The sequence below is a fragment of the Canis lupus genome, chromosome 38 (genome assembly GCF_048164855.1).
Source record: "Canis lupus baileyi chromosome 38, mCanLup2.hap1, whole genome shotgun sequence".
In the NCBI taxonomy this organism is placed as follows: domain Eukaryota; kingdom Metazoa; phylum Chordata; class Mammalia; order Carnivora; family Canidae; genus Canis; species Canis lupus.
The window spans coordinates 10,560,414-10,584,494 of NC_132875.1; the positions used below are offsets into that span (position 1 = coordinate 10,560,414).

Sequence of the window (24,081 nt, forward strand, 5' to 3'; positions counted from 1 at the left end):
AAATGAGTCCTTCATTGGAAAAACTCGCCTAGGGTGATTCCTAAATAGATTTCAGTACATGTTAAGACATCCTGAGAAATAGGGTTTGTTTGTTTGTTTGTTTGTATGTTTGTGGTTTTTTTGCTTGTAAAATGGAGGTAGGGGTAATTTGATGTATTACTTTTTTTTTTTTTTTTTTTTTTATGATAGTCACACAGAGAGAGAGAGAGAGGCAGAGACATAGTCAGAGGGAGAAGCAGGCTCCATGCACCGGGAGCCCGACGTGGGATTCGATCCCGGGTCTCCAGGATCGCGCCAGGGGCCAAAGGCAGGCGCTAAACCGCTGTGCCACCCAGGGATCCCTGATGTATTATTTTATACTAGAATGCAAACCAACAGAGTTCTGGATTTGAATCACAGTTAATTATTGATTACAATACTAAAAATCAGAAAGTTTAGAGGTCCAGAATACATATTGCAAAATATAGTTTAACCATACTATACAGGTTAGGCACAGATATTTACTATCATGATATGGAAGTTGTAGTAAGTACAGGCTGAAATGACCAAAATTTTGTAGCTTGTGAAACCTGTCCAGTGTTGCTGCAAGGCAGTACTAATTCAATTACCTAAAGCAACCTACAAGATAACTCTCTGGGCCTATATCAACTGAAAAGTAAAACTGATTAAATGCAAAAACATAATAAAAACCACATGATGCAAGAAAACTAAATAGTCCCTACTCTCATTGGCCTGGTTTTATACAATATTTAACCAAGATCATACAGAAGCAGTCTTCGTCTATTTTGAAGATGAAGACAACACTTAAAAATGTTAATCAGCTACCATATATCAGCAGCTATTGAAAACTAAAAAACAGAGGTTTGGAATTATTCATTAGTCTAATACTAAATAATTAAGAGCTTAATCTCATTTCAATTCTGAAGGGGAAAATTAAAGTCAAATCCTAAAACAATAAGCAATATAATCACATCTATATTTAGCAATCAGCAATAGTTGTGATCTCATTGCTTTCCCTAAGAATGTTCAGCTTTCATTTTAATTTAGTTTTAGCTAAATTAAAAAAGGTTCTTAACACACTGGATAAATTCATCTTAATCTTTGTTGTTGTAAATTTTTTGTAAAGCTATTTATAGTTGTAGTTAGTAATCTCCCCTCTAACTGATTAAAGCCTATCTGAAAGTTCAGCTGGCGAAATGAAGGATATATGGGAAATCCCTTTATAAAAAGATATATTCTGGTAGAAATCAACAGTAGTGATAGACTCAAATCTTTAGAATATGAATAAAAACACCAATGATTTTCTCATCATGCCAGATATTAAAACATCCTACTAACCGTAAAGGATTGAAAATGTAATCATAAAGGGTTGAAATTTTCAATCTGGAAGGTACAAGAGTTCTAACAAAGAACCTACGGATTCAAGGTTATATGGAGGATCCAGTATCAACACAAACTCAACTTTTCTCGGACTCTCAAAGAATTCTTAGAAATTCCTAATTGTCTAGATCAATTTATGCCTTCTTCATTTCTTCACAAACTTGTTTTAGTTCATTTTAACTGTTTTACTAGGATGGTATTCCAGGCAACAAGCCCATTTGGGCTTTGTTTTTAACTATTGTATAGTTTCCAGATTCTTGTACACTTTACAAATTTAAATGGGTAACTTATAAGATCCAAGCAAGCTAAAAAAGCATTTGGTAAGATATCCAAGGAAAAAAGATCAAGATGCTGAAATTACATCACCTTTAGTTATAGTCCAAGCACATGTTAAATGTATAGAGTTCTCTAAGAAAACCTAAATTCTGTATAGCTTTCCAAGAATTCAGGCCTAATACTACTAAAAAATATGCTTCTTTGATGTTTTTTTTTTTTTTCATCTGCTGCACTATTTTTTGTTTTAATTTCATTTGCTGCCCTTGATTTTACAATGGACTTAATACTTAAGCCTTACCTCAAAGTGGTTTTATTTGGTGGCTTCCATTCTAACTTGCTATCTATACAGCTAATTTCACAGAATTAAAGTTTGAGGAAACATTCCTGCAATCCAGATGTTCCTCATTGTTTATAATCTCTTAGTAGCTGTTAGTAAGTTAAAGCTGACTAAACTGCCTAAAAGACAAATGTAACACCTCAAGGAGCCTTTTGACACAAGTGCTCTATGTATTTTTAGACTCCATTAAGAGCTTGAAACATTGAGAATACACTCAGTCTCTTAAAGCATATCATTCTTCTTTTATCAACTTTGTTATATAGCATATAGATGATAATTCAGGTTTATAAACAAATTAGTAGAGCTGTGAATTCATCTAGAAAATTGATACTGATGGTTTAATATCATAAATTTGTTAAAGAGCTTAAATGAGCAAACATGTAAAAGTACTCTATAAAACTATGAAACGTTATATAAATAAAACTGTTATATCTAGTAAAAATATGCATACTATCAATCTACCTACTAAATCAACAAAGATTTAAAAATAAATGGACTATCCTCACTAGAGCTCCCTGTAAAATGGGTGACTCTAGGTCTGGGCCACAGAAAATACAAGGTTTGGTGTGAGAGCTTTTGTCCCAGAAAGCAAGAAAGTACTCTAAGAAAAATGAGGTCATGTCAAAAGGGCACAAGAAGCTGGTTTGTACTGGTTCCCGTGGTCAGATCTGTGAATTTAAGCATCAAAAAAAGCATAATGATTCTAAAATATTGAACAGCTAGACATTCATACATCCATAATATTAAAGACAAAAACAAAAAGGTGGCAGGGGGGAGGTTCACTTGTCAGCACTGGAGATGACTGTTAAGCCAACTCCTTACTCTGGAACGCAGTAATTAAAAGGAATGATACACTAACCCCATCTTTTGGAATTTAAATTTATCCTGAGAAAAATAAATAGAAAAAATGAGAAAATCACCATTCTGTAAATTCCAGTAACATTTAACCATTTTAGTCAAGAATCATCAATTGATGCCAAAAGGTAAAAGATAGATGAGGAACAGTATATTTGCTTTTAAATTATTCATCCCATAAATTACTTTCTAACTATAAAAGGGAAAATGCACCTTTAATAAGGAAACATTTATTACCATTTTAACCAAATGAAAAACTACCATCACTAACATGGGGCATTCTTATAATGTGTCCCCTGATGTGATAGCATACTAAGTATACAGCATCTAAGTATCACACCTATCAGTTATGTTGAAGTTTAACCTAAATCCCCCCAAAAAAAATTTTAACCTAAATCCCCCCCTAAATCCCAACCTTTAGTCCTAATTTTGCGCTTACAGTAAAAGGGCACAGAGGAGCAAGTTGAAAGACACGATGAAATAATCAGATGGATTCAGAACCTGGACTCATTCTTCAAGCAAGACAACTGGTTTAGTTACAAATGAATCTTCTGAATTGTATGTAATGTGAATTTTATTTCAATGAACCTGTTTTTAAAAAAAGAAGTTCTAGGACACTACAGGGATAACCACCTTCAAATAATCATCCCCCCAAAAAACAAAAACTAGATGAGGAAGGAGATAGGCAGACAGCTCTTTAAAATAAACACATGGACAAGTGTCAACAATTTTAGAACTTAGATGATAGAAATACTGGTCTTTCAAACTTTCTCCCTGTTATAAAGAATTCCTTAAATGAGTTTAATGAGTTTGTTTCATGATTCTGAAATGTTTTAGTATGGAAATATTTTATCTTCCTTAACAGTTCTGAGAAATGAGATTTTAAAATCTATCAGTCTCCATGTGCTGCTACATATCCAATAAAGAGGATGTGAGATGCAGGAAAACTCAAGACAGAAAGCCATCCCTCTCATCATTCTTCTTAGAGCCTCAGTGGGTGACACGGTGGCTCATTAGCCAGCCCCACCTCTTGTAGCTCATCTGGGTGAGAGAAGGGAAGCATAGTTTTTGGTTCTGCTTCTAATGAAGTACCTCAGATCTTTTTAAGTAGCAGGCACAAATAGCTGATACAATTTTGGAGCAATGGGGACTGGGTTTTAAACCAGATTCCACCAATAACTATCAATGTGACTTGGGGCGAGTCACTTAATATTTCTGATTTGGAGTTTCTCACCTCTAAAATGAGAATTCTAGTACTTTTTAAAATGGTAATTATAAACAAATACCTTTCAAAGTGCCTGGCACAAAGCGAACACTAGCAAGTGCCCTCCCAGTCCCTCTACCACCATTCCTACTTACTAATGCCCCGGGTCATCACACATATGGCACAGAATTCCTAACTAGGGACATCTGTAATCTCCTAATGATGTTTCCGCACACTAGTCACAAAGATGAGAACATTCAAATATTGGAGTATGAAAGCAACCATTTAGAAATCAAACTTTCCTTGGTAAGTAAAATCTTGGAACAATTTAAGAAAGCATAGCTTAAAATGGGGAAGAGAAAGTGGACAAATTTCTAGGTCCTCAAAACCCATGTTTATTGTGTAAAAATCTGCAATATTAGACTAGATACACCTAAAATGAGAGAATTTTCCAAATATAAACATAATTTTTATTAAATTATTGGACAAATTTTTGATTATCCAATACTTGTAAGTACTAACAGGTTTTCACATTTGTTTCCAACTTTAGATTCACCTTTGACTACTGTTAGGAAAACTAAGTACTAAATAAAAGAAACACAAAATAAAAATAAAAATAACTGTAAACATTTATATAGCACTGTGCCAAGCACTGTTCTAAGTACTTTATCCTGACTCAACTGGTTCTCAGTTATCTCTATGAGGTGGTTACTACTACTAGAATGATTATCTTAAACCATAAGAAACTTGAGGCATGGTGTGGGTAAATAACCCACAGATATTAAATGGCAGACCAAGCATTTTCAACCCAGGCAGCCTGGTTCCGGAGTCTGTGGCCTTTGCTACTGTATAATATTTCATACATTCCCACCAACATTCTCATCTGCCTACTACTCAAACAAAAAACACCAACCAACTCATATTTATGATTTTCAGCAAGAAACAATAAAACATTCTTTTTATTTTTACAAACGCACCAACTAAGTGTAAGCATATAGCATAAAACTCACTTTGAGCAAGACAATTAAAAAAAAAAAAAAAAAGGCCTCAACCTCACTGATGAAAATCCTATACTCCCATCCACTTCAGCAACTTCAAATAGAACATTTCTTCAAATAGGGCCAGGAGACATATGGCACCATTAGTCATTTTTATTTTAACAGTAACTAAAGATTTCTAGAGCAACTCTGTAATTAGCTCTTATGCTTCCCTCATACCCGTATTTCCCCTACATCAAAATGCTGCATGTACCACAGTGCCAAACATAAGTTTGCTTTGATTACAACTGCTGGCCAAATCCGAAACCACGCTATATTAAAGCTAAACAGCCTATTTTAAAAGGAGTTGAGAAACAGGCTTTAAGCTGTTCCCATCAACAGCAATGTGTACAATCACACTCATTCTCATTTCAAACTTTGGAGTCTCTCTTTTGTCTAAACTCTAATCTATTTAGGCATTTTCAGTAAACAAACATTAAGCTGAATTATTTACAAAGTTAGAATTCCACACATTCCAGCCAGAGCTGCTTTTATGTGAGAGTAAAACACTGTTGCTGGCAATGCAGGGGCAACTTAAGGACAGTATCTTTCTCTACCCTCTCATCTGCCTTCCCTTTCCCCAACCCAGTTAAAAACTAAATCCTGAAAACTGCGAGGGGACCACCTACACAGCTGTGTGTGGAGTCCCTCCAACCCTAGGTTTCCTTCTTCGGTAGCAGGAATTCAGTAGATCTCTGAACCCTATGGAATGTACAGTTTTAACAGAACATAGCAGTGCAGAGTCTAAGTTAATAAAGAAGTCAGGTATTTCAAAAGTATTCATACCACTAAATACCCAGCTATGAAGGAATTATGTGGTGGCCATTAATGAGAAATGTATGAGAAACAAAGCCCCCTACCTTACCTCTATGTCTGCCATTTTAAGTATTTATTATCACAAACAATAGAAAAAATATATATACCTTCCTCCTACAGTAACTTTTTCCCCTAGAGACTTTTTATTAAAATTTGTTGTCTAGCAATCACTAAGAAAATTACATTCTAACAGAAACAAGCTAACATTTTCTCTTACAACAAAATTATTATTGTGGCTTCATTATAACCAAAGGTGAATGTGCAACATTGGCAATTTCAAATAAATGAAAACCCTGCAAGTCTGTAATTCAAGGGTTTGAATAACATATAGTCAGTGCTTTCCTAACAGCAGCCAATATATTTTCTTTCGTGATTCAGATTTAAAATGCATCATATGCATCATACTTGCTTCAGTCCCACCTTTAAGGAAACAGACACTTAAATTTCAAGAAGTTTGACTGGATTTTGACAACTTTTCAAGAAAAGAGCAAAAGGAATAACTATAACTTTGGAAAGTAAGGGGAAAAAAATAACAACTCTACATTATTAAAATCTTGATTACCCAACCTACCAGGAAAACGTTATCGCTCTAGATTGGTACGTGTTCTGAACAGGGTACAGAAAGAACAATTCCCTGAGGGATTAGAACTGAAATTTTTTATGAAACAACTTTTCTTATACAAAATATAAATTATTGTTGTTTCTTTAAACAGAGCGTCCTAAATACAATTTAATCTTTCTAAAAACCACTCAGGATCAACATCAAGGAATCTGTCAATGTGCCTTCTTATATGATGGTATGTAGCTGATATGGGACTTCATTTATTTGGATCAAGAGTGGGATTTATAGGTTCTGGATTATAGACTTTTCTCCAAATAACTGACAATTCTGTAAGTCTAGAAACATTTAAATTTAATCACATGAAAAACTCTAAAATACATCATGCACCTTCCCTGATTAGGTAAACAGGAAAATTGTTTTCAGGCCCTACAGAGACATTCAGGACTCATGAGACTCTGCAACAAGGGGCCTCCATAAACACTGCTATTCTGGTAGCCTGCTCCTCTGTGGTCATGTCTCCTATACTAACCAAATGCCTTGCCTCACACTTGCTGTTTTTAACCTGCTCTTTATGGTCATTCTTCTCATTGCTGATTACAACTTCATTTTATAAAAGTCTTAATCTCTAAAGGGGAGGTAGGTGAAATAGGATAGGGATTAAGGAACATACTTGTGATGAGCACTGGGTGATGTATAATGTGTTAAATCACGGTATTGTACACCTGAAACTAATATAATACTACTATATGTTAACTATACTGGTATATAAAATAAAATAAGCCTTCAATTCTCAAATATGTTCCACCTTTTATAGTTTCAATTTTGTAAAAGATGTCACCATTTCTGAATCTCTCAAGCTGTAAACCTCACAGTCATCACAATTCTCCCCTCCCCCAACCCTTCCAAAACTATCTCTCCAACCAGGTTCTTCTTTTCCATTAATCCTCACCACACCACACCTTAGTTCAGGGTTTCCCATCTTGCTTTAAGGTAAAAGACTCCCATGGTTGATCTTGAGTCTTTCCATCCTTCAGCCTTCTTTTCCTTAAGAATAATCATATCTAATCAGGTCACTTACCTGATGAAAAATTACAACTAGCTCCCAACTGCCTAAGGAATAAAGTCCAAATGCCTTAACAGAAGACTGAAGACTTAAAAATGTGATTCCAACCTACTTCCTCAGGATCTCATTTTCAAGCCTCCCACTCATCAGCAAACACTCAATATCCCAACCTCTAAGAAAGAAGAAAAAAGAAAGGAAATTATAAAGGATATGAAAAATTAAGAACAGGTAGGCTTTCTTCTCCTATAGTAGCACAATGATTGCCCGTTGCTTTTCCTTGGATTACTACTTGTGAAAATGTCTACTCATTATAGCTTCATTTTCTGACACATATTTCTTTTCAATGTTTTCAAAGATTCTGTTTCACCATAGGCTAGTTTCAACAGCACTGAGTACTTGTTCTAATTTATTACTTTCTTCATGAAATTCTTTAGCTTGAAGATTTCAACAGAAATGCCACTCAGTGGTGCTTCCTTTCCTGTTATCATTAGAATTCACATAATAAAATGAAAATGCTTCTTCAGATACTCAAAGCACCTTTACCTAACAGACTGGGTTAGTCCAGTGAATGAACTAGTGCCTTTACTATGTTTGCTTCATGATTTTTTACAATTAAAGCTAAGTGTCTTATATTCTCCTAAGCACATTCTTCTTGAGAATCATATTTTCTATGAACATCCTCCCATCACAATTTTTCCAACTTCACTACCTTCTAATTTCATAAGCAACATACCATCTGTACTACCTGGGACGCTTGCTCAATTTTCAAATGGTTCCTCTTCTTTTTTCCATATGAAATGTTTAGTGGACTGATTCATTCTCAAGAATCAAACCTCTATTGAATTTAATATTTAATACTTTACTCCAAATTTCAATTTTGGGGATAAGAATCACTCTTTCCTTAGGCTTTCTGATTTCCACTAACAGTGTCCTTTGTCATGGCCTTATCTCACAAAAATATACATAACATTAAAAAAAAATTAACTAAGTCTCTGATTTTGATTTAACAAGATTTATTTTAACATGACATGTTAGTGAATCAAGAAAACAATGAGCATTATTGAAGATATTGGGCAGTGAACTCAAACAAGTGACTTATTTTGCACCTAAGCTTTGCAATGTAAGGAATTTATTTCATTTATTTATTTTTTCAATGTAAGGAATTTAAAAGAAAAAAATTAGATTGTAAAATTTGTGAATGACAAAGGTACAATGTGTTTACATTTATTAAATGTGATGTACATCCACTGTACAAATGCCCTGACTTAACATGATGAAAGAGATGTGCAACTGTTACTAAGGAAAAAAAAAATTAATCCTTACATATGTAACAGAAGAAACAGCTCATTTTTTAATAGACAAAAAAAAAAAATACTCTAGGGACACCTGGGTGGCTCAGCATCTGCCTTTGGCTCAGGGTGTGATCCTGGTCTGAAGATGGGAGTTCTGCATCTGGCTTCCTGAGAGGAGCCTGCTTCTCCCTCTGCCTAAGTCTCTGCCTTTCTCTCTGTGTCTCTCATGAATAAATAAATAAAATCTTAAAAAAAAAAAAAAAAAAGAGTACTACTCATCCTGAGTTCTAGTGAAGGCTTTTTGATTTACAGATAACTAGCTGTTATCTCTTCTGAAATGAGCCCATCAAGTACTTTTTTGTTTTACTTTGCAGTATTCAGGTTCCACTCCAAGAAATAAAGTATATTAATTAATGACTCAAATGTAATTTAGTCTATTAGTCTGACATTTTTAAAAATAGTCTTTTCAAAATCTCTTACCCTAAAAATGATCTTTAAAAAGCAATTATACCTTTTTACTCTAAGGAAGGCTTTCCCAACTACTTTATTCCAGAAATAATGATTGGATACAATAAAATTAAGAAAAAAACAGATAGGGAAGCCCCAGTGGCCCAGCGGTTTAGCGCCGCCTTCAGCCCAGGGTGTGATCCTGGAGCCCCGGGATCAAGTCCCACATCAGGCTCCCTGCATGGAGCCTGCTTCTCCCTCTGCCTGTGTCTCTGCCTCTCTCATGAGTAAATAAAATCTTTAAAAAAAAAAAAAAAAGAAGAAAAAAAGAAAGAAAAAAGAAAAAAACAGATTAAAAAGTTCTAAGGGCAACAGTATTTTTTAAATCAGCAGAATCAGAAGATTAAAAATACCCTGATAAACAGCTAATGATATGAAAGGCAATCTTTGGGACATACAAAAACTTTGCTTCGATCTAGGCACCAAAAGCCTTTGAAGATTATGGTTCTTAAATGGAACAAGCAGACTTTTAAAAGTTGAAGTAGTAGCTCACAAAAACAGTGAATGTAAACATATAAAATGAAATAAATCAAATGTAGATGTATAGTGCACAATACAAACGACCCTTAAACAGACTTAGGAATCATAGCTATGTGATGTGTAAAGAAACAATTTAGTAATTCTAATTATCTATTGGTTTAAAAATAAATCAATTACTAGACAAATTTTTAAAAGATCATACACTCTTTTCTTCATATACTCTCTTTTCTTCTTTATTTTCTATGAAATTCATGCCAGAACATGAATCTAAATATCTAGACTCTTACAGGGTAGAGATGATCACAAAGCTGGTTTTCAAGACACAAATGCATATAAATAATGGAGGGGCACTTTCTTCTTTATAATGCTAAACCTTTAGAAAAATGCTTATATACAAGTATTTTTTAAATAATTCGCTTCAAACCATTATAAGCAAGCATTTTTAAAATAATCCATTTTCAAATATTTAAATATTTATTGTTTGTGAAATACTTTATAATTAACTTAAGACTACCAATAATTCTGTTAAAAGCAATAGGAAGTTACAAGAAGATTAACCTTTTTGCTTTTAAAATAGTCTTCCAATTAAACAGCAGACATGCATTTATCTCTAATTCTTATGAAAAGTCCACTAAAAGTATAAAAAGCTATAAACAAACAAGGAAACAATACAGGTGGGAAAATAATTGACACAATATGCCAACAAGTTTTGGGACATAAATGAAAACTGGATAGAGTACGGGTAACCAATTAGAGAGAAGGGAAAACTAACATTTAAGTGAGAAACTGGATCCATGCTCAGGCAAGGAGGGAGGTGGGGGGGGGGGGGAGGAGCATGATAGAAATACAAGACTGGTTGATAGCTTGTGGAAGAAGCAGTAAGACTTTTAAGTACCCTCCCTGGCCTATGGAGGCAGGTGACAGACCCTAACATAGGTAGTTTAATCCCTGAAGATATTAAATCAGAAAAGTCTTGAACTCAGGAAAACTGATTAATACAAAGAGATTGTATTGAATAAGCCTACATAGTGCACACTGTTTGACTTGCAGCCACATCACCCCAACCTCTGCCTCTGGTTACTTTGCCTCTTCCACTTCAGTCTGTCAAATATCCCTTGTGCACCTCTTGTAAGGATATTTAACACTGGATTTAGAATCCATCCATATAATCTGAGATGATCTCTTCACCTCAAGATCCTTAATTATATCTGCAAAGACCCTTTTCTAAATAAGGTACATTTATAGGTTCTGGGAATTAGAACACAGACTTATAATTTTTTTTTTTTTTTTTTTTTTTTTTTTTTTTTTAATGATAGTCACAGAGAGAGAGAGAGAGAGAGAGGCAGAGACATAGGCAGAGGGAGAAGCAGGCTCCATGCACCGGGAGCCCGACGTGGGATTCGATCCCGGGTCTCCAGGATCGCGCCCTGGGCCAAAGGGAGGCGCTAAGCCGCTGCGCCACCCAGGGATCCCGACTTATTATTTTAGGAGCCACCGTTCCATCTACTATATATAATTCAGCCAACACGTTAAAAATGAAGATATCCTATACCCTTCCCCAGAAAGCTACTGTAGGTAAATGTGACCTCATCAAAATGAGAGTGAAAGCCAAGAGAAAATAAGTCCAAGAAACAGAGGCTATCGCAAAGGGAAGAAGCAAGGGGAATTCCCAGAGCAGTGCTAAAGCAAACTCCAAGTGCATACCAGGGTAAAGAACAACCAGTCTAGATTGTACCAAGATGGCCATGGAAAACGTAATACTGAGAAGGGTTTTTTAAAAAAAAGAGGCAACTGTTACCTCCAGAAAACAAAAGCTGTAAGGAAGCTAAGTTGAAGAATAGAAAAGTATTATTTTCATACATTACTTTGTTCAGGAGTGAATGATGTTTACATTGAATACTGATTTAGCTAAAAGTAATAATATACTAAAGTGAAAGGACACAGTACAGGAAGTATGGCAGCAAAGGAAAGTGATAATTCCTTAACTTCCATAAAAGGTATCTAATATTGATTTTAAAAGTCTAAATATTATTTAAGACATGAAGGTAAATACAACAGATGTAAGAACTGAACATAGTTACCTCAGAAGGGGGCAAAACAAGGGGCAGAGAGGGATGGGGAAGAGCACTAGCAATTTTATTTAGTCACAGGTTCCCTTTTGAAACTCTGCTCCTATTGCTTTGAAAATAAAATTCATTTTATGCCCCAAAAAAGAAAAGGTTCTCAGAAAAGTGTCTTGTTCAGGATCATAACATAGTTAAGAAATATCTATCACAACACTTTAAAACCTTGTATACCTTGCAGGAATATGGAAATTCTTGAAAAGGGATTCTTAAAAATAAATTCCCAAGTTCTGAGTGTTCCTAAGGAATAAAACAAAAACAAAAACCAGACACAACCAAAAGCACTCCTAATGTATGTTCATGTAATGGATCCAACCTCTAGTTTATATTATTGCAATTCTATCCAGCTTCTTAATATAAAAGCATGGCTCTTTTTTGTTTTTGAATGTAAGACTTTAATACCACAATTACAAATAACAAGTATAACAAGGTAAAGGAGCTGAAGACATAATGAAGGTATTTCCAGATTGTTATCCTGATAGATAGCTGCCAATGAATTTAGTTTACATGCAGATGGACTCTAATTGTAAAGATTTCATAATATTAGGAATACAAGATAAAAAGGCTACGCTCTGACCCATTATGCCCAGGAAAGGGGCAATGAGAATTTTCCTAAAAGTTGTTCTGTCCAATTGTCTGAGAAGGGAAAGAGCATCTTTGAAGAAAAGGTGCAATAGCAATGGTGCTAGGAAGAAGTAAGATATGAGAAAAAAGGAAAATTTTATTTTCTACTTAATTAATATCCTTCTTTATCCATTTCATTAATCTATGTCTTATTTCTGAATAGTGTTTTGGCACGTTATTCCCACTTTTACTTTCCCTCCTTCTCTTCAATTGCTTTACAAGTGCACTTAGTCCAAGTAACTCACACAAGTTTAATGATCTATGTCCTACATGAATATTACAGTTACATTAAAATCCCCCCCCCAAATAGGGCAGCCACTTAATTTACCTCTTACTGTACCTAATATAACTGATGATAACAGGCAGTGTAGACATACTAATTCAGAATTTTTAAATCTTGTTTACTTATTTACTTGAAGTAATCTATCTATCTGAATTGTAAGACTTTAAAAGATAAAAGAATAACACCAGGTACAAATAGGAAATATTCTTGATATTAATAACTGATCCAATTATACATATTTTAGTACGTTTATATTATTCAGATGTAAAACCAAGCCCAGTCAAATAAATAAATAGATAGATAGATAGATAGATAGATAGATAGATAGATAGAATGAGTCTGGCTGTTTTTCCATAAACATGAAATCAAAGTGAAAGCAGCATTTTTAAAGGAAATGTTCCAAGATATTGTTAGTATGGGATAAGAAGTTCTAGAGACAAATTAGTTTTAGAGCAAAGCTGCTTTGGTTTGACAATGAAGTAGAAACAAAAATAGTCAAGGGCAAAAGTATGAATGGTAAGTAATAAAGGCAACAATGGTATTGGAAAGAACCCATGCTCATGATTTTCATAACTCATGAAAAAATAATCCTAAAGCAAATGCTTCTATTAAAAATCATTCCAAAGCGAACAGAAAAAAGAAAAAAATAGTAAGTCTTTTTCCATCTTCCCACTAGCTCTTTCTCATTCAATGATGCTGGATCTTTCTCCAATTTTTGGAGTAAAATGTCCCTCATGAGAACACAGCAGGTTAGATTTTTTTAACTAAAAAAGTAATCCCCAAACATAGTAGTCATGTGTTTATAATTAATCCTGACACTTTAAAACAGCAGTACCAGTAAGCTTCGTATTATATATATAATTAAAAAACAATTTGGGGGGAGGGGTGCCTGGGTTGCTTAGTCAGTTAAACATCTGCCTTCAGCTCAGGTCAAGAACCCAGGTCCTAGGATAGAGCCCCGAGTCCAGCTCCCTGTTGGGGGGCGAGGGAGGGTGGCAGGGGCGACTAAATTCTCCCTCTCCACCCTGCTCGTGCTCTCACTCTCTCTCTCCCTCTCAAATAAATACGTAAAATTTTTGAATGAAAAAAATTTGAATAAATAAACAACAACAACAACAAAAAACCAATTTGGGTCCTTTAATATGCAAGAGATAGACAAAGTTAAAATACCTTAGAAAACTTTTGTCAAATTTACGTAAAATGGCAACTTAATCAAAGAACTTGAAAAATACTTCAGCCCTAGGCTAGCATGAAATTCCTAAATGCTCTTCTTGCCAGTTTTAACTGGCAAACCAAAGACAAACAAAAAACTTACAACAGAGGACTCCTGTTTCCTGACTGAAGTACTTTTTGTTGGCAATAGAAATTAAGCCATCAAACACACCAGCACTTTGCTTTAATTAAAAAACAAAACAAAACAGCCCTTTTGAGAGTAAAGCACATTTCAGAACTTTTCACCTGGTACCTTTAGAAAGGCAACTATTGGAGTCCACAGGTCAAAAGGAGTGGAGAAGCAAAGTTACCATGCCAAAGATCACGAAGAGTATTTACACGCTATCGCTTCCAACCAGTCAAACATCACCAAGCAGCCTCAGTGCAAAAGATGACCTTCCACCATGTTCCCCAAGGCTCTGATCCTTCCTATTTTAGAAATTACAAGCCACCACAATTACCTCTGTGGGTTAAAAGCTGCGGGTTGAAGCTGTATCCCTCACTTAGGTTTCTATTCTCCAAAGTGCACAAAAGACAGGATTTCAGATGGTAGAGATCCAATATCTCTAAAAGATTTATAGATAAATCTGTGGTTTTAGATAATTTATCTATAAATTTGTCAATTTATAGATAAATTGTGGTTCCTGAGTACTCACAGCAGGGGTATGTATGTCACCTATAACTGGCAACCTCCATACATACTGAATAAATCACCATGAAACTTAAGAATCCAAACCTTTAAATTTATAGTGTGCTGTTTCACCCCAAAACATTACTCTAAGAGCTAAAAGTCTGATGCACTGAATCCTATATAAAAGTCTTACCTGTTTGGCTTTCAAGTTCTTTCCAGTCGAACTTTTTTCACTTGTACTTGCATCCATTCCTCTCAGAACACTGATGAAATCTTTCTTGGAAACAGTTGATATCAACTTAGCACGTTTTCTAATAGAGCTTCCAGCTTCTTTAACCTTTTCATCAACATTCTTTTGATGCTTCTGTACAGCATTAAATAACTGTACCACACCCCTAGAGAATATAATATGACCAGAACAACACAGTTAAGGAACAGTTACACTAGAATACAAGTCATGAGGATAAGAACAATAGGTTTTTACTGCTTAGGAAAGAGGCAAGCATTTAATAGGCACTCAAATGAAAAGAAGTGAATCTGAAAAAAAATGAACATACATTTCAATGAATGAATACAAATTTCTGAATAAAGAATAAATATATGTGGACTGATATGTGATTTTTCTTCACAGCTTTCATCTTTCTAAATCAACTTTTGTGCAATTAGAATGAAAAACTATTTTTAACACAAACACCTATTTCTCAAAATATAATTACATAATAACTGAAGGCATCACAATGTAGTGGAAAGAAAATGGCCTCTACAGTTAGCTGCCTAACCATCTGACTCTAGGAAAGGTTTTCTAGATTTCAATTTCATCTATAAATGGGAAAAATAATACTCAAGTAGTTTATAAAGAAGTTATATTATCTGCAACTCTTATAAAACTAATCTTAAAATCCTATTTTAAAATGAAATAAATACTTTGTTCTATAGTTAAGTTCATTCCAAGAAGAATTCTGAAGATTAAGACCTCCAGCATCCATTACAGTAGCCATGAGCCACATGTAGCTAGTGAGCCATGAAATGTGGCTGGTTGTTCCAAATTGCAATATGCTCCAGGTTGAAAATACACACTGAATTCTGAAGACTTAATATGAAAAAAGAGAATTTTAAAATCTCTTAATTGTTATTAATCTTATTAATCTCTCTCTTTTTTAATTTTTATTTATTTATGATAGTCACAGAGAGAGAGAGAGAGAGAGAGAGAGAGAGAGAGAAAGAGAGGCAGAGACATAGGCAGAGGGAGAAGCAGGCTCCATGCACCGGGAACCCGACGTGGGATTTGATCCCGGGTCTCCAGGATCACGCCCTGGGCCAAAGGCAGGCGCTAAACCGCTGCGCCACCCAGGGATCCCTTATTAATCCCTTAATAATTGTTTTATATTGATTATATGACAAAATAATAATACTTTGATTATCTTGGGTTAAATAAAATGCATTAGGACAATAAATCTCATCTCTCCCTCTTTTTTTTTTTCTGTATTCAATGTGTCCACCAAAAAGTTTTACATTATATATATGGTTCCCATTATATTTCTATTGGACAACACTGACTTAAAGCATTACCATCCTTTCGAGCTCTAATTCTATCACCAGGAGAGGCACTCTGCCATGCGCCCTGAGTATCCCTGCACATTCTTGCTAGGTTTTTCAAGGATGCAAGGCCCTGACTGTTCTTTACACAGGGTATTTCTGAGAGTAGGGTTTGTAGGACGCAACCTTGAGTGATGAAGTAACATCTACCCCCCGCCAACAGAAAGCGGGCTTGTTACCATTCACCATAAAAGCAGGAGATTTCCAAGTACAGTATCTTCTGTAACACTACCCACTGCATGCTCAAGCATCCATACTGGACATCTATGTTACCACTGAGGGATACAGAGAACCAGTGGAAATGTGATGCTCTGGCTACTGCTTTCCCAAGAGTAATAAGGTCGTTTGTCTCTGACCCAGAAGTCTCTGGTCTTCTGGCAGTATCCAGAAAACTAACAGGCTAGCTTATTAGCTTATAAGGAGTGTAAAATTCCATACCCTTAAGAGCAGGGCTGGGACCAAAGTGAGGAAAAGGAGGTGCCTCAGATATAAAATTTAAGAAGGCACTTACTCTCATGCACCAACCATGCACTTTTCTAAAATCTTTATATGTTTTTAATTTATTTAATTCTCAGAGAAATCCTGCAGGGTAAATACAATATTCTACTATTTTTATAGATAAATAAACTGAGACAGAAAAATTAGGTAGCATGAGCAAGGACACACAGGTAATAAGTCAGTGCTGGGATTTGAACCTAGCGGTCTGGCTCTATCTCACTGTAGAACTCCAATATGAATTAAAAAATGACCCACATAGTGTAAGGAACTAGATAATCAAAAATAATTCCGCTAAATATAACTGCTATATTCTTGAAGTAGCAGCTCAAATGTTCTCTCCTCTGTGAAGTCTTCCCCAACTCCCCTGACAATCTCCTGCTGTAGTGCCCAACACACCGGACATACCTCTAGTCTCAAAGAAGACTGTAGTTCCTACAGGTGAGTAGACAAGGACCACCTGGCAGCCACCAGATTCTATTTATCTCTGGACACAGAGGGTATCAAATAAACATTTGGTATCAGTGATTAAAAAAAAAAAATGCAGAGTGAAAGGACAGCATAAAGCTGCTGTAACACATAATTCGTTATGACCTAAGTACAACATAACAAAAATGATCATCTATCGCCATAAATTCAGACAACTACCATAAGAGAAATGCACATCTAATTACACTGCTCTTGTGATTACAAAAACAATACGATCTGCAATAGGTTCAAACCAAATATACAAAGGATGTTATACTCTTGCCTCATGAGATCTGCGAAATCTTTGGTTGAATTCAGTATTAAATAGGCAGGTTTTGATATAAACCACTTGGCTCTGAGAAGGCTGAGCTTAAGGATCAGATATAGTCAGAAATGGATCACTATCAAAGCTTTATTATACTTATTTTTTAAAGGGTAAAAACAGTCTTACCTTGTTGCAATTCTCTGAAGATTTCTCTCTGTTTCTTTGTCTTTGACAACATCTGGCTTTACTCTGCACATCATTTCCCATTCTCGCTTCTTATCAAGCTGTGTTATAAATATTGTTATGTGAAAGAATATTAGGCATTTTTGAAAGTGCAGCATACTTTGATATGATACTCTGTGAAAGGACAAAGGTAATAAATCATTCTGGCTTAGTTTGTCACCGGGACTGAAAAAACCCCATACTTTTAGGGGTTCAGCTCAGGGGGCCGGCCTGTGGTTAGCACTCAGCATGTCATGTGAGAAGCACAAAGTGAGTTTTTGTCAGGCTCTCTGACAGCAGGGGCCTGGAAAGCTGCCAGGACACTGAGCCAGGCAGGACAAGGTAGGGTGTGAGAGAGCTACATACTTGACCTGCTACCACCAGATCATCAGAGGTAAGCATCAGGAAGACCCCAAACTACTATCTTTGATAACCACAAGTTTAAATACTTATTTATGTTTAAGAAAATCTTTCCCAATAAGTCAGAATTATTAAGAATTTATATTAGCTTTTAAAATAATAGCATTGTATCCAGTAGTACTCTGGTCCCAGGCACCTGACTTTACACATCAATACACCACATCAGTATATACTGCTGCCTCGGGCCAACATATCACCTACAATCAAATACACTGAATATGATCAACTGATCACCAGGAAGCTAGTGAGTATCAAAAGCAGTAGTAAGAATCAGTAGGAAGAAAATCTCCTTTTGGGATCCCTGGGTGGCGCAGCGGTTTGGCGCCTGCCTTTGGCCCAGGGGCGCGATCCTGGAGACCCGGAATTGAATCCCACGTCGGGCTCCCGGTGCATGGAGCCTGCTTCTCCCTCTGCCTGTGTCTCTGCCTCTCTCTCTCTCTCTCTGTGTGTGACTATCATAAATAAATAAATAAATAAATAAATAAATAAATAAATAAATAAATAAATAAATAAATAAATAAATAAATAAATAAAAATCTCCTTTTATCTATTCCTTTTCTTCATCCACCTAATCTCTTACTTTGTATTAATGAAAATGTCTAATCACAGTAAAACAAAATTCTTGCTCTCACTATAAAGATTAGCCTGATTCCTTTCTAAAAAAATAGATTCCTCCTCAAAGCAGATAATTTACTTTAACTGTCATGAAATTCACTATCAGATTTTGCCAGAAATTTAAAAATCTTACTTTTAAGTCTAAAACGGTTGAGTCTTAATTGTCTGTAGTACTCAAGACATGCATGATCCCAAAATACTTTTTAACTCTGAAATAATTTTTATACTTAGGACTTATTCGGAATAAGTACCTGATATTTATTAAACTTATTAGAAACAAGTACTTGATATTCTGGAAACTGATAATATTTAACAGTAAAAAAAAAAAACTGATAATTTGCAAAGAATCTACTTAGAAATATGTAAGAGTGTTTGTAGCGCCTTTGTCCTGTTTCTGGTATCAACATGTGTGTTTTCATCATTATGTGAACAGTACCATCTCTAGCACTCAAAGGATTGGCCTAGAGCAGTCAGAGACTCATTTTTCTTGGCTTGAAAACATTCCTACTTTCACTAGAACATTGTGACTAGAGATAATTAAGGATCATGATATTTTTAAAGCTTATTTCACCTTTTGCCAGATAATAAAAATTCAAACTTTCAGTTGAAAAGCTATCAGTAAGATTTAGAGACAAATCTTATCTTAGAGTAAAATGAGAATATCAACCTACAAAGTAGGTTTTTAGTAAAAAGTAAATAACATTCTATTGGTTCAGAATCTAATAATGTCAGCATATGGAAGCTAAACTGAGTGAAATATTTAGATCCAAGAGCCACTGCCAAATGTATAATTTTCTTGATTTTAAAAGGATAAATTTCTCTGGAGTTTAATTTCTATTTGTTTACGTAGGTGATTAAAAAGCAAACATGCTGGGAGCCCCGGTGGCTCAGTGGTTAATAGCGTATCTGCCTTCGGCTCAGGGCGTGATCCTGGAATCCCAGGATGGAGTCCCATGTCAGGCTCCCTGCGTGGAGCCTGCTTCTCCCTCTGCCTGTGTCTCTGTGTCTCTGTGTCTCTGCCTCTCTGTCTCTCTCTCTCTGCATCTCTCATGAATAAATAAATAAAATCTTTTTTTAAAAAAAGCAAACATGCTCAATGGAGTAATTTAGGCTAGGTTTCTGAACAAAACCTTGGTTATTCATCCCTTACATAAAAAGCAGATTAAAACCTGGAATGTTAATTAGACAAACACAGCCAGGAACAATTTGGTACAGGCAGGAACTAGACGAGGCAAACAATCTAATCCACAAGACACTGGTAAAACACACCTGTTTCCTCTTCTCCAGTCTCTCTTGCTTTAACTTTTCTTTTTCCTTTTCCAGCTCTCGGTTTTTTACCAGAATACTGGGTTTACTTTTAGGAGTTTTTCTGTTAAGAATTTTAGCCATGGCATCTGCCCAGCCCATGTCAGTTCCAACACTAGCTTCTGCGGCATTTTCATTTCCATTGCCATAGGGTTCAACTTCATCTTCATTGTCAGCTTCCACTGCTTCATCTGAAGAAAAGTGATCCTTTTCCAATCCACAGCTTCTTGCAGAACCTAAGAGTAGAAACCAATTAAACTTTAACACTGGAGGAAGAGGCTGTCAAAGGTATGCCAGAAACCCCAGGACCCTTCATAAAGCTAACAGTTCTCCATCTATCTCCATTTCCACAAGAGGGAATTTTGCGAGTCCCACGGCTGCAGTAATAGCAGAGAGCAAAAGGGCCCTTCATCCTGCCATCAGCCCCCAAAGACCTGGCTCAGCCATGCTGGGCTTCAGCACCCAAGACCCTGGTAGCAGAAACAAATCTAACAGCCCACATCACCACCTACTGTCAAGGGAGCTGCAGATAGCAACGTGGAACAGTGTAGGGTGTGGTCAAGTCCATGGGCCTTAATTGTGTCATTAAACTACTTAAAGTGACTAATGAAAATTTTAAATGATTAACAAAAAAATTTAATCCATCAAGGAAACGAACGGTACAACATCTCCATGGTACAGAGAAGTCAGAATAACTTCTCTGGAGATTTGATCCAGATATTTAAAATTCTGAATTTATGTGTAGAAAGATCTAAAGACAAATAAACAAAACCTAGCCTTTTATAAAATTTGCTTTTAACATTATAAAATTAGGTGTTTAACATTTCTGAAAAAAACAATCTAATAAAGCAGTATTTGCCCAAGATACTGAAGATTCAACTGCACTGCTGTGTGACTCAATGACAATATCAAGGTCTTGCAGATACAAAAGCATACTGTTGGAATTTTATCCTGCAAAACATCTGAAAAAAAAAAAAAAAAAAGCAAGCATAGGGATCCCTGGGTGGCTCAGCAGTTTCGTGTCTGCCTTTGGCCCGGGGCGCGATCCTGGAGTCCCGGGATCGAGTCCCACGTCAGGCTCCTGGCATGGGCCTGCTTGTCCCTCCTCCTGTGTCTCTGCCTCTCTCTCTGTCTATCATGAATAAATAAATCTTTAAAAAAAAAAAAAAAAAGAAGCTTCATAAAAAAAAATCATATACAGGTTATTTGCCAGCTAGTTCATCTTACAAGGTTAAAATAGCTGGGGTCAGCAGCTTGTTAGAAATAAGAGTCTAAGTCCATGGCCTTGCTTGAAAATCAACTCATTGAGATTTTGTAGCTTAAGTTTTGTGGCCTTTCTCAACTTATGAAGTTCACTGTACTTGACCAACAAGAGACAAGCAGCCAGCACAGTCTGCATACACCTATATGACCCAGAGCCTTCTGGACAGCTTCTGTTTTGTTCTTCAGAAGACTATGGAACTTATTAGGAATTACCTCAAAGAAGAAAATCATCCAATAGCTTAGGAACTTGGAACATTTCTTAATAAAGCAGAAGAGGAGCTAACAAAGCACTGCATTTCTGGGAGTATGTGCTGGGTCCATCGGCCCATACCAAAACTAAGCATCACAACCAGAACCTGTTTTTACATCTGAGAAGTCTGCTTTTGTTGTTGTTGTTGTTACTTCAGAATCATGCACCTGCTCCTCAGCTCTAAGGTCCCCTTTCTTCCTTAATTCCAATGAAATGTGCATATTCTGCTTTTAACATTTCAACCTTCTGCCCCTTAATTCAGTTTATTGCCATGACCAAAATGACAGAAGCTGACTGTATAGTCGGCTGTTAATGTCTGAATGTCTCTCTCTGTGACTATCATAAATAAATAAAAATTAAAAAAATAAAAAAAGTAAAGGAAATAATAAAAGAAATTGCTAATAATTCCACTGCCCTAATGTGCTGCACATTTCTTAATAAGAAGGAAAAAAGTTTTAAACAGAAAATCATTTGCCATATACTTAATCTTTTTTTTTCTTTTTTTATGATAGTCACACACAGAGAGAGAGAGAGGCAGAGACATAGGCAGAGGGAGAAGCAGGCTCCATGCACCGGGAGCCCGATGTGGGATTCGATCCTGGGTCTCCAGTATCGCGCCCTGGGCCAAAGGCAGGGGCTAAACCGCTGCACCACCCAGGGATCCCTGCCATATACTTAATCTGAAGGCTTCTCTGTATCCTGCATGCTGGGTAAATTTGAGAAACCTGAGGACATGTGATTCTAGGCTTTGACATGTAAATTAAGGTGACTTAAAGAACTTTATTATTCATAAAATACTTTTATTGTTTTTTTAAGATTTTATTTATTCATGACACACACACACACACACACACACACAGAGGCAGAGACACAGGCAGAGAGAGAAGCAGGCTCCACGCAGGGAGCCCGATGTGGGACTCGATCCCGTCCTGATCTCAGGATCACGCCCTGAGCCAAAGGCAGACGCTCAACCACTGAGCCACCCGGGCATCCCTCATAAAGTATTTCTGAAAGTATCTAGATTTTGCCAAACAAAAGCTGTTAGTACTACCATTCAATTCAATGAATCTGAGTGTCTACTATGTACCAGATTTCAGAGTCACACAATTTTTCTCTCAGAAGCATCCCTTTGATCAGTGTTTCCTGGAAAGTACACTAAGAAACAAAGTTTGGAGAATGTAATTACTTGAAAAATAAATATGTTAATATTATACATGTTTTATTCCTCAGAGTCACTAGCATTGCACAGGTATTTATAACAAAATAAACAACTGACAAGTGCTTCTTCTAGTAAGAATTTATCTAAAAATGTAAAGAGGCATAATGCCTTAAATGTTTGTGTGAATGAAGAATACCAGGGTGATTAAAAACAGAAGACTTTACCAGCCCTGGATAAAATGTCAAAACTACAATACTGACATCTAGTGTTTTGTCCTGATGCACTCACACACAAACGGCAACAATTTCAGCTTCTCAGTTGCATTGCAAAGGCAGCCAGGAGATATGAGGACTGTTAAGAGCTACCCCAATATCAACTTCCAAACTCTGTCTCTTTTCCTTGGTGTTTCTTACCCAGACTGATTACCACAATATGCATACTATAAGCACACAATAAATCCATGAAAAGTCTTACAACACCATTTCATACAACCTGTATAAACCAATTTAAAAAATTTGAAAAGAATTCACTAAATTCATAATTTTTGTTTGATTTGATTTAAGATGTTCTAGCTCAGAGGTGCCTGGCATTCATTGCAAATAGAAATGATCACATTTTATATAAATAAAAAATACCAACATAATGAGGTCCTCTAGCATACCAAAAGCCAGGATTTACGTCTAGGGTACCAAAGATGAAACAAATCAGAAAGCAAAACTGGTTCTTAAAGTTTTACTGTAATTTATGAAGATGAGTTTTGCCTTGTTTTTAATTTTCTAATTGATCTTTAACAACGGAAGTTAAGTGCCCCTATTCAGGGCACCAGATAAGTAAAAAATGCCTTTGAAATCTTTTGTATTATCTTAAATATTAACTGTAAGTTTGCATTCTATTTTTAGAATCTGGAAATTAAGGGAGGGCTAAAAAGAATGCTTACTGGAAGCAATAACTAAAGGTTCCAATGTAACTTTCCGCATTCACGGAATGTTCTATTATCAAAGCTGATCACTAGCCAGTGGGCATCAGAGCCTTATGAATGCTTCAAATGCAGCTAGTACAACTGAGGAACCAAATTTTTCATTTTAATTACTTTAAATTTAAAAAGCCACATGTAGGGACAGGTGGATGACTCAGTTAGTTAAATGTCTGATTCTTGATCTCAGGGTCCTGAGTTCAAGCCCCACGTTGGGTTCCATGCTGAGTGTAGAGCCTACTTTAAAAAAAAAAAAAAAAAAAAAGCCATACATGGCTAGTGGCTATCAGCTATCATATTGGCAGGGCAAGGTTAGACTTCCAAGGTTCTGAGGTAGACATCAGCATTTCCCATCTCCTACTGCCTTT

The 24,081-nt window shown here is 35.9% G+C and overlaps 1 protein-coding gene across 1 annotated transcript in view; it reads right to left on the minus strand.

Annotated features, from left to right (window-relative positions):
- Positions 1-24,081, minus strand: part of RRP15 (ribosomal RNA processing 15 homolog) — a 38,589-nt gene that overhangs the window by 6,398 nt on the left and 8,110 nt on the right. The window contains exons 2-4 of the mRNA XM_072814581.1: positions 20,033-20,304; positions 17,693-17,790; positions 14,876-15,077 (exon numbers count right to left, since the gene is read on the minus strand). Coding sequence (XP_072670682.1) covers positions 14,876-15,077; positions 17,693-17,790; positions 20,033-20,304 — 572 coding nt within the window. The remainder of the gene's footprint in view (positions 1-14,875; positions 15,078-17,692; positions 17,791-20,032; positions 20,305-24,081) is intronic.